This window comes from Doryrhamphus excisus, linkage group LG2 (assembly GCF_037039965.1).
Source record: "Doryrhamphus excisus strain RoL-2023G ecotype Guam linkage group LG2, RoL_Dexc_Guam_v1.1, whole genome shotgun sequence".
In the NCBI taxonomy this organism is placed as follows: domain Eukaryota; kingdom Metazoa; phylum Chordata; class Actinopteri; order Syngnathiformes; family Syngnathidae; genus Doryrhamphus; species Doryrhamphus excisus.
Window position 1 is genome coordinate 932090 of NC_136358.1, and position 14240 is coordinate 946329.

General features: G+C 42.9%; 3 protein-coding genes across 4 annotated transcripts; 2 read left to right on the top strand and 1 right to left on the bottom strand.

The window, feature by feature from the left end:
• Positions 1-96: 96 nt before the first annotated feature.
• dnajc2 (DnaJ (Hsp40) homolog, subfamily C, member 2) lies at positions 97-6066 on the top strand. The gene is made up of 16 exons (XM_058066166.2): positions 97-313; positions 811-1001; positions 1099-1174; positions 1502-1600; positions 2358-2580; positions 2661-2726; positions 2811-2902; positions 2985-3106; positions 3195-3344; positions 3421-3509; positions 3837-3906; positions 4044-4231; positions 4336-4436; positions 4527-4637; positions 4754-4914; positions 5901-6066. The coding sequence occupies exons 1-16, from the start codon at positions 259-261 to the stop codon at positions 5967-5969; spliced, it is 1863 nt and encodes a 620-aa protein (XP_057922149.2). The 5' UTR covers positions 97-258; the 3' UTR covers positions 5970-6066.
• Positions 5990-10994, bottom strand: pmpcb (peptidase, mitochondrial processing subunit beta). The gene is made up of 13 exons (XM_058066167.2): positions 10786-10994; positions 10130-10267; positions 9946-10032; positions 9754-9883; positions 9392-9590; positions 9243-9322; positions 8235-8347; positions 7913-8056; positions 7640-7800; positions 7485-7570; positions 7327-7415; positions 6296-6371; positions 5990-6179 (listed from the first exon to the last, which is right to left on the bottom strand). The coding sequence occupies exons 1-13, from the start codon at positions 10867-10869 to the stop codon at positions 6115-6117; spliced, it is 1452 nt and encodes a 483-aa protein (XP_057922150.2). The 5' UTR covers positions 10870-10994; the 3' UTR covers positions 5990-6114.
• A 293-nt stretch (positions 10995-11287) lies between these two features.
• On the top strand, positions 11288-13205 carry phax (phosphorylated adaptor for RNA export). Of its 2 annotated transcripts, none has more exons than XM_058066169.2 (2): positions 11288-11431; positions 11592-13204. In XM_058066169.2, exon 2 carries the CDS (start codon positions 11599-11601, stop codon positions 12778-12780), a length of 1182 nt encoding a protein of 393 aa, XP_057922152.2. In that variant the 5' UTR covers positions 11288-11431; positions 11592-11598; the 3' UTR covers positions 12781-13204. The 2 variants fall into 2 exon arrangements, with proteins under 2 accessions (XP_057922152.2, XP_078650755.1); XM_078794629.1 differs by having other exon boundaries at positions 11367-11474; positions 11592-13205.
• The last annotated feature ends 1035 nt before the right edge of the window (positions 13206-14240 follow it).

Consider the following 14240-nt stretch of genomic DNA (forward strand, 5'->3'; position numbering starts at 1 on the left):
AGTTTTATTTTTATCAAGTCCACATTAGTCTGTTTGGTGAAAAAGGTTTTGCAGTAAATCCGGAACAAAATATCGACTGTCATCTACTGTAACACGGAACGTTTTACGAGGTGACACCCGGAGTTCTCACGAATGTGTTCTTTTTTAGTGGGTGTCCATGTGGTGTGTAAATAAGCGGGCCTGAATTAGAAGCACTTTCTGAAAATATCATTTGAAGAATTGTGGCACCTGAATGTACGTGCTGTCATTCTTGTGAAAATGTTACTAGAAGCGGTGGACGGGGAAGGAACGACTGTGTTCAAAGCTGTTGCCGGTAAGAAGCGTGTGTGAGGCCATTGGGAGGTAGCTTGCTAAGCTACATTACTTTGAGTTTGTTAGCATACTCGTCAGCGACCTGCTCGATTACAGACAGTGACATCGGGCTAATATAAACGGCTCGTAACGGCTGAATGCCCCCCTTTCTATTTGAATGAGTGCAATGGTGATTTTAGCCCAGCAATGGAACTGTTGCATAATAGCACATTGCTGCCCACTCACCGCTCACATACTGCAGCTTCTTGACAGGTAATGTTCAGACATCAGCCATTTATTTCATTTTTTTACACTTTTGCATCCATTCATGCTTCAACACCTGTTGTATTTAAAGAGATGTATGTTTTTAAGATGACTTCCACCTTATAAGGACATTAAGCTATTACATGAGCATTGGGTGTGTGCACTAAAAATGATAGTTTACTCAACTGCAGAAAGTACCAACTGTTGATTTGATACAGCTTATTATCGTTTTTTAAAGTTGTATCCCTCCATTAGCCTCTGTGCAGGTTCATGTTGAGCCCGTGGGTCGCTGGTTTGAAGCCTACGTGAAGAGGCAAAACAGGAATGCGTCGACATCCTTTCAGGAGCTGGAAGAGGAGGAGGAGTCTTCTGAGGAGTCAGATGATGAGGAGTTTCAGCTGGAGGAGCATCCGATGCTCCGAACACTTGACCCAAAGGACTGGAAGGTATGAAATAATATTTTCTTGCATAAAGCTTTATTGTCATTGCAGTCAAAACACGCAACAGAATGACTTCATGAATGCAATCATTTTCCTCCGTTAGAATCAAGATCACTACGCTGTCCTCGGTCTGCCGCACTTGAGGTATAAAGCCACTCAGAAACAGATCAAAGCTGCCCGTGAGTATGCTCTCGAGTTCCTCTCTCATTTACCTCCTTTTTCGCTGCACAGTACCCGCTTGGCTCGACTCCTGCAACTCGCTGTTGCCTAAAATAAACACACAGGCTATTATTAGCTTATCCCGTTGCAGTGGCTTATCGCCGGATGCTGTAGTATTGTGCTCCATAGTCTCCACATTGCTGCAACTGCTATCTCCCCTAGCAGTCAGTGCGGCGTGGTTGTTGCGGGTTCCCGATGTGCTATCTTCACTGAGACTCACTGTGCAGTGGATCTCCACTGTGCAAAGAAGTAACGTCTACATGCATACTGTTATTGTTTCTTAACAGACAAAGCCATTGTGTTGAAGCACCATCCTGACAAGAGGAAAGCTGCCGGAGAGCAGATTTTAGAAGGCGACAATGATTACTTCACATGTATAACTAAAGGTAGGATGCTAGGACACTCAAGTCAATTATTGCTGATACCGACACTTTTTGGAGCATAAGTGTTTCCAAGATTATTGAATGATTTTATGTTCTTTTATTTGTTGATTACAGTCAGAATAGAACACAGGACAAAGATTTAGGTGATTTGGGTTGATCTGTGTACCTCTAATATGGTAGATAACAATACCAACAATGTAATGATATGAATAACACAATAAAAACACACATATTTGTGAAGAGAACCCAAAAATATCAATCTTATCACACTGTAAAAATTTAAAAAAATACTTTAGATGGTATTCACTTTCTCAAATTTTGTATCAAAATTGCTGCCACTTACAATTTTTTTTGGCCCCATGGCAGGTTATTTAGCAGTTGCACTTGATGAGTCAGCTACGCATAGAGGCATTGTTTGGGCACCCCATTTGATGGAACGATAACAGTACAGGTCAAACGGACTGGTTTGTTATGAAATATTATTGTCAACATAAACAGAAGACGGGCTGCACAGAGTGCTAGTGGTTAGCACACAGGCCTCACAGCTAGGAGACCCGAGTTCAATTCCACCCTCGTGCATCTCTGTGTGGAGTTTCCATGTTATCCCCGTGCATGCGTGAGTTTTCTCCGGGTACTCCGGAGAAAACATATTTCATGAATAAATCATATTTCTCCTCTCTTGTAGAGAAGTATTGTTTTTAGCCTATCTACAAATACTTGTATCCTCTTTGGGTCCTCACATACTCTGTTTTTAATCCAGCTATAGAAGTCCTGTCCGACCCTGTGAAGAGACGAGCCTTTGACAGTGTAGATCCCACCTTCGACAATAGCGTCCCCTCCAAGAGCGAAGGCAAAGAAAACTTCTTCCAGGTGTTTGCTTCGGTTTTTGAGCGAAATTCCCGATGGTCGACCAAAAAGCACGTGCCCAGACTCGGAGCCATGGAGTCGTCCTTTGAAGAGGTGGACAACTTCTACTCATTTTGGTATGTGGACCAGGTACGGTTGGAGCCATACACCAAATCAAACGTGTGGAAGGTCTTCATACTCATGTCTGCCGTTCCAGGTACAATTTTGATTCATGGAGGGAATTCTCATACCTGGACGAAGAAGAGAAAGAGAAGGCCGAATGGTAGATCTTTTTAGCTCTTGAATCCAATCGTTAGGACCCCCAGTGCCTGACCGGCGTGTTCACATTTTCCCCCCCCCCCTGTAGTCGAGACGAGAGGAGATGGATCGAAAAGCAGAATCGAGCCTCCAGAGCTCAGAGGAAAAAGGAGGAGATGAACAGAATACGAACACTAGTTGGTACAGAGACGGCAGTGGTCACGTCACAGTTGAGAAGTTGCGGTATACCGACGTGTATGTCTTGGATTTGTCCCCCGCGCAGACGCCGCCTACAGCTGTGATCCGAGAATAAAGAAGTTCAAAGACGACGAAAAAGCCAGGAAGGAATCGGAGAAGAAGGCAAAAGCCGAAGCCAAGAAGAAAGAGCAGGAAGAGAAGGAGCGTGTAAGTGGAGTCATCCTGCTGTCAGTGAAGAGCACACCAGCCACTGCTTTGACATCAACCATTCATGGAATTACTGTGTGGTTTGCAGGTCCGGCAGGCAGAGCTGGAGGCGGCTCGGTTGGCTAAAGAGAAAGAGGAAGAAGAGGCCAAGCAGGCTGCCCAATTAGCCAAGAAGGAGAAGGAAATTCAGAAGAAGGCCATCAAAAAGGAGCGTCAGAAGCTCAGGATGACCTGCAAGGTTCTTTCTGTTTTTTGCTACGTATGCAAGTATGAACGCTAGACCGGCTTGGTTGCTAACGAGTTTTGTTTCACAGAACTGGAACTACTTTGCAGACAATGAAGCCGAAAACGTGAAGATGATGGAGGAGGTCGAGAAGCTCTGTGATAGGCTGGAGCTCACCAGGTAGGAGAGTTGGAGATCATTTGAAAAAAAAAAAAGGTTTGGTTTACTTTGCTGTGCTTTTCATTCTTTGTGTGCAGCATTAGCATTAGCATTAGCAGGATACTAGCTAGTCACCAGGAAATAGATTTTTTGGTGAAACAACATCAAATTAAAAGCACAAAATGAACTTTCTTTATCAAATATGCACATTTAGCACTCAGTAACGTCATCAAACGTTACCTTTTATACCTTTTTGGGGTGCTGGTATGTCTGCTTTTAGGGGTAAACATTTTTATTTTTAAATATTTCATCGCATTTAAATATTTACAGAACTTTCTTTTCTTCCAGCCTTCAGTCTCTCAATGAACTCTTGGCTTCAGCTTCGAAGGAGGACAGCAAACTAGCCGTAGAAAAGCAGGTAAAAAACATAATTCTTCAAAACAGGTGACCATAGATACAAGAAGGAGATAATTATGCATGGAAGATATTGTAAACAGGAAATGAAAAATACCGAAAAGAAGATACCCGAATCATCTGTGTTATCTTTCCCGTTAGGTGCAAGAGGTGAACGCTCAGCTCCAGAGGGAGAAAGAGGCTGAATTCCAGGCCATGCAGACGGCTCGTAGCGCCGAGCAGGCCAGCGGAGGAGGAGGAGGAGGAAGCAGCGGGAAAGGCTGGAATGAGGAAGACCTCCAGCTGCTTATCAAGGCAGTCAATCTGTTTCCGGCCGGAACTAACGCCAGGTAATGTGTCGTTTGTACGAAAATAAAAGCCCCAAGCCTCCAATAGATACCCGGTACTTAGTGCAGTTCAGTAAACAAACACCCCCCACCCCATTTGGAAACAGATGGGAGGTCATTGCCAACTACATGAATTTGCACTCCACAAGCGGCATGAAGAGGACCGCCAAAGATGTCATCAACAAAGCTAAGAGTCTACAGCGGCTTGGTAAGGATAGCGTTTAGATGTAGTACTAGTAGTAAAGTGTAAATACTGGCACGGATCAGGAAACCAGCAAAGAGACGCGTGTTTCCTCAGACCCACTCCAGAAAGACGACATCAACAGAAAAGCCTTTGAGAAGTTCAAGAAGGAGCATACTAGCGTGCCGACCACTGTAGACAACGCTGTGCCCTCAGAGAGGTTTGAAGGTGAGTGCTATGTTGTTAGCGTCGGTGAAATGGTTTGGTATTCACTGTCAGCAAATTTCAGAGGAAGGAGGTCCACGTGTGCGTAAAATAAAACCGTCCTGTCCCCCGTCTTTAAGGCCCCGGTGGCGATGGAAACGCGGCCCCCTGGACCACAGAGGAACAGAAGCTTCTAGAGCAGGCCCTGAAAACCTACCCGGTCAGCACACCTGAACGCTGGGAGAAGATCGCCGCCTCCGTCCCGGGACGAAACAAGAAAGACTGTATGAAGAGGTATAAGGTAAAGTGGAGCTCTTTTATCAAAATGTACTAATGCAGTTTATTTTTGTGGTTTTACTGCATGTGTTGTAGGTTTATACTGTAACATACAGAGTAGTACTTACATGTTTGGCATATTTGGTACTTGGCAGAGGTGGTAGTATTTATTCATTCATTTATTTTCTATCGCTTTTCCTCACGAGGGTCGCGGGGGTGCTGGAGCCTATCCCAAAGGCCAGCCAATCACAGGGCACATATAGACAAACAACCATTCACACTCATTCATACACACATTCATACCTATGGACAATTTGGAGTGGCTAATTAACCTAGCATGTTTTTGGAATGTGGGAGGAAACCGGAGTACCCGGAGAAAACCCACGCATGCACGGGGAGAACATGCAAACTCCACACTGGCTCCACAGATGGCTGAGGGTGGAATTGAACCCTGGTCTCCTAGCTGCAAGGTCTGCACGCTAACCACTCGTCCACCGTGCAGTATTCAAGTCATCAAAATTGAGTTTGACTGAAGTCCACACCTCTGGTACTTACTAAGTACCCAATGTGCCAGTTCATGGTGACGTTACTGCATGCCATGTAGGTAATATTATTTACTATGAGTAGTAAAGGTACAAACACGTTTTTACATCGCGATGCATATTAAATGTATATCATGAGTAAAATGCTAACAGTTGCTTCTCGGCTGAAGTGCGGCAGCGTGTAGCCCCGCCCGTTCCCCAGCTCTACAGGCTTGTGTCTTTTCCACGTCTTTATCCGTTTATGGATTTTACCAGGAAGGCCAACTATTCTCAAACAGGAAACTTTTCCACAAGCCAAATACTGCAGTGTATTTGTTCCCTTTCAATGTGTACCAAGCCGGAAATCAGTACACATCTGTCAAGAAAAATGTACCGTTACATTCATCAATAATAGTATTCCATAGTATAGCAGTAAGTATAGCTGTGTGTGTGTATGTTAATATAGTGAAAAGTCCCATTTCCTTGACAGGAACTGGTGGAGATGGTTAAAGCCAAGAAAGCCGCACAGGAGCAAGTGGCAAGCAAGAGTAAAAAATGACACCGCAAAGACAATATGCCTGTCGTCATTATTATAACAGTATTGTGTTGGTCTTTATTTTATAATAAAATCATGAAAAGAACAACAAAAAAATACTATGGTCTTGGATGCTTGTTTCCTTTTATACATTTGAAATGAACTCAGCTCAGGGTCTCATCCAGAACATCCCGTTGCAAATCTGATTGTAGTCAGGAAGCTGTTCAATTGGACCTGAAAGAGAGTCAATTTGATTTAAAAAAACCTCTTCTCTGTCCTAACTAGTGGTGCACTTCAGTAAGTCAAGTTATGAATCAATTCTTAATAATCACAATGCAACGGTGACATACCAACAGCTGCAATGGCAGGAGCTTTGTTGAAGATATGTTTGGTGCATACGTCCTTGATGGTGGAAGTGTCAACCGCCTTTTGAAAGGGAAATTTACAAACTTAAAAAACACTTAACACCAAAACCATTTAGAATCATTCATTTGAAACATCCACATTTATATAAATCTTTATTGGCATGGACTACCAAAAGTTATACGGCAGTTTTCTAGTGATTTGACTTCAACACTAACATGAGGAGAATGGCTAACATGCTAACAATTAGCATAAGAGCACCGAGCAAGAAGTACCGAAAGTGCTGAGACACTTTTGTAGATTTCCCATTATGCAATGTGCACACATGCTATTTAAGCACATATTTAGTAGAATTGTACACATAATGCAATTAATCGCAACAAATCACCTTAGACGTGTGATTAAGAGTGCTTAATTGCAGTTAATCGCATGTGATCAGACAAAAAAAACTTATTAATTGCACGATTTACTGCTATTACGATTTGTTACGATGGCTCAGTGCTAATTAGTAAATGTAATTATTTTCATTAGTACATTGCTGCTGGAAAACTGCAGTATATAAAAGTGAGAAAATGTCTTTCATTCATTGCGACTGAGCACCTAAAAATCTTGCAGCTCAATGCGATTAAAGCATTTATGTTGCAATGTATGATTAACTGGGATTAATTAATCGGGCAAAACAGAACTGGATGCGAGTAGTGTGTTAATCAAACTCAAATGCATTTGTGTTGTGATTAATCTGCCGGTATGTCATCAAGTGAGATTAATTGCACAAAGCCCCATAGATATTGCTATCTGTGCTTAGATTAATTGCACAGAATCATGTGATTAATCATGATTAAGGTCTATAATAATTGCCCGGCACTATTAAATACGATTTCAATTCTTTTACAGTGTACAAAATATGATAGGCAAGTTAATGGAAAACCCTGAGCGCAGGAAATATGGTAGTATAGGTATACAAACTAAAATAGAATTAAAAAGTGGAGGTTCTGGTATAAACATGACAAACACTCACATCAATTCGGGCCTCAAGTTCATGCAAAGGTATCCTTCGACTGTAACACAACATCTGCCTGCCAATGTCCTCGCATATGGGGGTGGATCCTAGGAAGAACCACCATTATTAAATACGAATGCATTTGATCGTCATCGTCAGTTTAGTATCGTTCTTACCATCCAGGTGCAGTAACATGTTTGTCTTGAGGAGATTTTTAGCTCGAGCCACCTCGCTCTCGCCGACGCTGGTGCATAGCGACATCCTGACATGACATTAAAACAAATGTTAAAAGGCCGGAGATCCGGGTGTTCTCATGTTTGACGGCGCTCACCATTGTTTCTGGGTGAAGTGCATCATGTCTTTGACGGTGCCGGCCTCGCACACAATGTAGAGACCCCACAGGCCCGTGTCGGTGTAGCAGGTGTTGAAGGACTGGAAGCTGTGGCACAGGTTTCCTTGACACGCCATCTGAGCCAGTTTACTGGACAGATTCTGAGAGGCACACGAAAAAAAAAAAAAAAAGAAAATAAAATAGGATTCCTCCATTTGCATGATAAATAATAGTATTGCGCTACAATGGTTTGAATAAATGAAAGAAACTCACGACCCCTCCGCCAAACGAGCGGTCCCAGTTTCCAATCAGCGTGTTTGCCACCATGAGAGGGATGGTGTCGGGGTGTGACCATCCAACGGCCTCCACAGCAATAGCGATGTGAGCCAACGGCATCTTGTCATCACGTACACGAATCTGAAAAGTGGCAGTTCTCAACATAAGCATAATCAAAACCAAAACTAGGAGTTGCAATGTTTGGAAAAAAAAACTTAAGTGGGCACTTTAAAGTACTAACAAGGGGTGCATAAAGGGGTTCCATTGTGTCATGTTTTTGTAGACCCAACAGAGTCAAGGTCAATAAGGACTCCTTTACCTCACTTCCTGTGAAGGGACACGACGGCAGTGTCGGGGCATCGCTCTCACGCCTGCCGAGAAGCTTTCCAAAGTGATACTTAGCCAGATCAATGAGCTCATTGTGAGAAACTCCTGTTTGAACGCAACACAACAATTAGGATGGGCTTGATGAATATGAAGGGAGGGTGGATTGATGCATCGGGGGGTACCGGAACGATGAAATTGATATTTTTTTTGTTCTTCTTCTATGTTTAATTTCACAAATGTGTTCTTCATATTGTTATATTGTAGTTGTGTTATTTATATACAGTTTTCTCTCACTACATGGAAATGTTTCAAACAATAAATGATGTTTTGTTATGTTATGACCTATTATTAGTTGCAAAAAAAATGCATATTTAAGAAAATTGTATGTATTCTTGGCCTAAACTAAGTATTTCCAAGCATAAAAATTTCCAAATTAACTACAAATACAGTTATGGTTTTTATGACCTTTTAAATTTTTATTTTTTTTACAAATATAACACCATAAACTATTTATAATGCACATGTTAAAATTTCCCTTTGCCTTTTTTTTTTTTTGCAATTTCCCAATGCATTAAGCTACCTGGCGCAACATGGCACCAATTCTTTTCACTGCCTGGTTGTTGCATCGTGCTCTTTTACAAGGCTATGCTTTTCTGCCATCTTGTTTTTTTTCCGGCTTAAGGGGAGAGGGGGGACTAAAGGGGAAGTGCACTTTTTGGAGAATTTTTGCCCATCCTTATGTGAAACATGAACACTTTTCTTTCACTGTTCTGTGCATTATAACGCCAAAAAAAAGTTAATATGAGCTGGCTAACAATGTACTTCATTGGGACACACCTATTTGGACTACTAAGCCCTTAAACAACATTTTATTGTTTGTCTGTATACATGCTGTATTGATACATACAGTATTTTGCTTTATTTTGATTATTTCAAACATTTTATAAAAGCATCGGATATGAAGACTTGTTTGGGACTGGAACCGTTCAATCGTTCTCACCTCCAGCAGCAGCCAGTACTACTCTCGGACCCTTGTAGTGTGTGGTGATGTACTCAACCAGATCTCCTCTATTAATGGTCCTGCAATTCAACGACTGCGTGTTGGTATCGTGCTGCACAACGCATACTTTTCAGATGATGTCATCTTACTTGATATTCTCGGTTGGACCCAGGATGGTCCTGCCCAGCGCCGTGGACTGGTATGCGGTGGCGTGCAGGTAATCGAAAACCACTTCCTGCAGATTAGTCTCCACTTCCTGCATCTCTCGGAGAATCACACCCCGTTCCCTCTCGATCTCGGCTTCACCTAATGTGCTGTTCTGGATGATGTCGGCCAAGATCTCCACAGCTTGGAAAAATATAACACGCAATAACTTTGGTTCAGAGTATATTGTTTAGTTTAATTCCAATTACAATCATCATATAAACAATTTAAAGAACACAAATCAATGATCTTGACATTTTACCATTTACTTAGTATCGGATCAATACCGAAATCTGCATTGTACTACCTCTTGGAAGATCCTTGGAGAAGGCCTTGGCATAGTACACAGTCTGCTCCCGAGACGTGTACGCATTTAGATGTGCCCCCATGTTCTCAATTTCCAACTCCAGGTCCAACTGAGACCGCTTCCTGGTGCCCTGGCACACACGACAGAAGATTCACTCTCACGTTGACAACCCGTCTGTGTCAACCATCGCACCTTAAACGCCATGTGCTCCAGAAAATGCGCCGTGCCGTTATTTCTTTCATTCTCGTAACGACTGCCGGCATCAATCCAGAGCCCCACCTGAAAGAAGTCACATGCTCATACGGAGACGAGGCTGTGTGATCGTATCAAAAGCGCAGGAATCGGTTGGAGGTTTTGCCTCACCGGTTTGACTTACCGTACACGTTGAAAGCCCAGAGTCCTCAGAAGCCACACGGAACCCGTTTTCTAAAGTGGTGACTTTCGTTTCAGGGACATTTAAAGCCACTTGGTGAGCAGCCTTTGTCGCCAAGAGTCTGTGCGGTCCAGCGGTGAGCTACAAGACAGGAAAACATGTCACTTTCTGTCATATGTTTTGGTTTTTATATTTGCAGTTACTTCTGCCTATTAAGTTTTAAATTTTGTCATTTTTTGTTAGTTCTTACCTCCAGGTGTGCACAAACTTAAATTAATAGCTATAAAAAATATAATGTATTATCATTTTTGTGGATGTTTGGTACTAGGTCCTGAGTTCTTGGCTGTGTTTCCTTTGCACGCAGTTCATTTAAATATGTATACTGTTTACACTATGTATTTACTTCCTGAGCGTGAATTTTGTGTCCAAGCAGTGGCTTTAAATGTAAAATATTGTTTCACTCCACATGTGTCGTGTTGTGAATGACAACAAAGTTCCCTTTCTAGAACATTTACACACTAATCTTTAGTCAGGGAATCCGACTGTGCTGTTGTCAATTTAGCCAGCCAAGTTCGACATGCTTTCAAGTGCGTTAAAACGACAGAATTAAAACTGTTGAACATATTTTAAGAAGAATAGATGGTAACTTATTTACTTACTCTGCGCAGACGATTCTGCTCCAGCAAAGATCTGCGTAACGAACATATTCCGGTAGATGTGAAGAGACGTAAGGAGGTCGCCATTTTTATCTGTCAAACTGCGCAAGAGTGGTTTTGCAATGGCAACGTCATACGTCACATCCGCTTGGGAAAACGCTGCATTCAAGTAACCATGTTTGTTAGCGGTACATTCTCAGAGACACCGTGCACAGTACGAGACACATCAGTTGGCACGAAAACAATTCAATTTCCTCGAACATTTGTTTCATTTTGCAGCTCCGCCAGCTTGCAATACGAACCGGAAGTAAATGTCGTTTCCTCCCGGCTGGTAAACTAGAATTCAAAACACTAGCTTTGTAATAGAGCCGTTAAAAATACATACCTAAATTGGGGGTGGCATGAAATACAAATTCACAAACAAGTCAGCTCTTTGTTTAATATATTCTTTTTCATCTTTACGAATCAGTCATCTAATATTTAACAATATATTCTCTCAAATGCTGGCGTAACCGCTCTTGGTGACATTTATTTTGAAATGTTTAGGACAGGAAAGCGCTAGGCGGAAGTGAGTGTTTTTTTTAGCATAGCGCCAATTTTCCTCATCCCGGATCTTAAAGTTTGCCGACATTGTTGTCGCGTTAGCAACGTAAGTAGCCAGAAACACAGTTTATGTAATTCCTCATTTTGAGGTAAATGTTTTTAATATGACGTGCTTTGGCAGGACATACAATCCTAACATTTGTGTTGTCAAGTGAATATAAGTGTTGATTGTAATTACCAAGCATTGTCTTTTATGTCGCGTACAGACCGGACATGGCGCATGGTGGGGATGTTATGGGCGGTGACCTGGAAGATGGAGAGATCTCCGGCTCTGGATCCGATTCTGAAATGAGAACGGCCACGGTACCACCATCTCGATCCTCGCTACCTCCGGCGTTTAGCGGCCAGTCCTTCCAGAACAGAGGTGCTACTTTTCAATCCACAGTTGCATACAGAAACACCGGTCGGGAGTCCAGTGACAGCGATGTGGACTCGTCCGATGAGGAATGTGGGGGCTGGCGGGGGAAACGTCAAAAAGTGTCGAACACAAGCGTCGCCCAACCGGTACCGAACCGCATACCTGTCGCATGCGCACTGGGGAGCCGTAAGGTAAACAACATTTGGGGCTCCGTAGTGCAGGAGCAGTGCCAGGATGCCGTCGCTGCAGAACTGGGCGTCTTTGGGATGGACGGTGAGGTTAGTATGTCTGACAGGAATGTGGAGACCTACAATTACGTCCTGGCTCAGAAGATCATGGAGAAGGAGCGTCAGAAAGAGCAAAAAGATGTAAGCGAAGTGCTGGATGCACAGTTGGAGGAGTACATGAGCGGGAATGGGCGGGATGCAAAGAGGAAGAGGCCGGCGAAAGAGAGACTGGGTCCTAGAGCTGAGATGGACGTGAAAGGCAGATATGAGATCACCGAAGATGACCCAGAAGGTAAAATAGTGGATGAGATTGTGCATAGATTACAAGAACCTAAAAAAGACCTGATAGAACGCATTGTGAGAATCATCGGGAGCAAAAAAGCCATCGAGCTGCTCTGTGAGACTGCAACGCTGGAAGAAAGCGGCGGCGTCTACACCCTGGATGGCAGCAGGCGACGCACCCCCGGTGGCGTGTACTTAAACCTGTTGAAGAACACACCAAGCATCACCCGGGCCCAGATCAGAGAGATCTTCTTCGAGGAGAGCCAGAAAGAGCAAAAGAGCAAGAAGTCTGCCCAGAAGAGGAGGAGGCACTTGGTGGCCAAGAAGATGAAGCAGGCTATCGGAATGCTGGACCTGCAGGAGCACGATGACGTCTCCAGGGAGACGTTCGCCAGCGACACCAACGAGGCCTTGGAGGCGCTTGAAGAAGCCGCAAAGGAGGAAGACGAGGAGATCCAGGAGGACGATGCTGTGGGCGGTGAGGAGACACCGGTGGTGTACAACTCTGTCGACTTGGAGGTCTTTTGAAAATTTACGTGTGTTTGGACTTCACAGCGGGGGTGTACAAACCTTTTTCCACTGAGGGCTGCGCGCAAAAAAAAACATTACATGACATACATTTTAAAAGATGCTAAACCCAATCCAATGTAAGTCAATATATGCTAACATGTCATTAATAATGACTTTATTATTATTTAATATGCTGATGGCCAATTAAAAACAAGCTGCAGGCTGCACTTAGGACACCCCTGCTTTAGCGCACGACACACGGTGGCTTTGTTTGTCTTTAAACGACAGAATCATCATTTTGTTCACTAACAGCATTGATTTTTAGCACACAGAAATGACTTCCTGTATGCTTTTGTTAGGTTCATTTTTGTCTGAAATATAATAAAGCAAAGTTGAGTCACTTTGTTGGCAGTAAATTAGCTTATTTTGACAAAAAAAAACATTAGGAAACACCAATATTTGACTCTTTTAGATTAGAGTTTAATTCATACTTTCATGAGAAAAAACAAAAGATTTCAACTGTGGAAATGGGAAGTTATTGCAATGTGGACGTTTGTCCACGAGATGGCGTCAGCACTCTGTCACATAAATGGAGAAGAAAATATATGAATTCATTCAGGATAATTGATATTTGACATTGTGGTTTTCATGAATAATAATGGGTTACATTTGTATATCTTCAAGGCACCCAAAGTGTATTTTTAAAACCGTTTTTAAACCTTTTAAAATGCAAAGTGTAGCCGGCCACATGACTTGCAGTGTTATTGTGGCAATAGTCAGATGTCATTTGTAGCTTGTATAAAAAAGCCATACAAACAACACAACCCGTCAACACACACAGTAACCTATCTACTGCACCATGTGGGTATACAAAGAAATAAAGAAAACACCCATATATTCCCGCCGCAAGGCATGCTGAGGAGCTTGTAGTACCTTATATCCCAATAGTTTGCCATGTTTATTGCATTTTTGCTAGATTACAAAATATGTCGATGAGGTCGTTAAAGGAGTTGTTCATGGTGCTTATTGTTGTTGCAGTTGAACGACCCAGCATGGTTTGCGGGCATTGGGGATTTAAAAGTTTTAAGTTACCGCTTAGTTGTAGTTTTATGTGATGCATGAACTTGCAGTGGATGTGTTGTGTTTTGGTTTCGTTGCGGCGTGAGCAAGTATGTCACTCTTATTTGATGCCACTTATGATGTATACAGTATAGACACCCCCCGCTCGCCAAATTGTTTAACACCCCGGACTGGTGGCCAGCCAATCACAGGGCACATATAGACAAACAACCATTCACACTCACATTCATACCTATGGAGTCGCCAATTGCGACTAGCATGTTTATGGAATGTGGGAGGAAACCCACGCATGCACGGGGAGAACATGCAAACTTCACACAGAGATGGAATCGAACTTGGGTCTCCTAGCTGCGTGGCCTGCACGCTAACCACTTGGTCGTTATTTAATTGATTTCTAC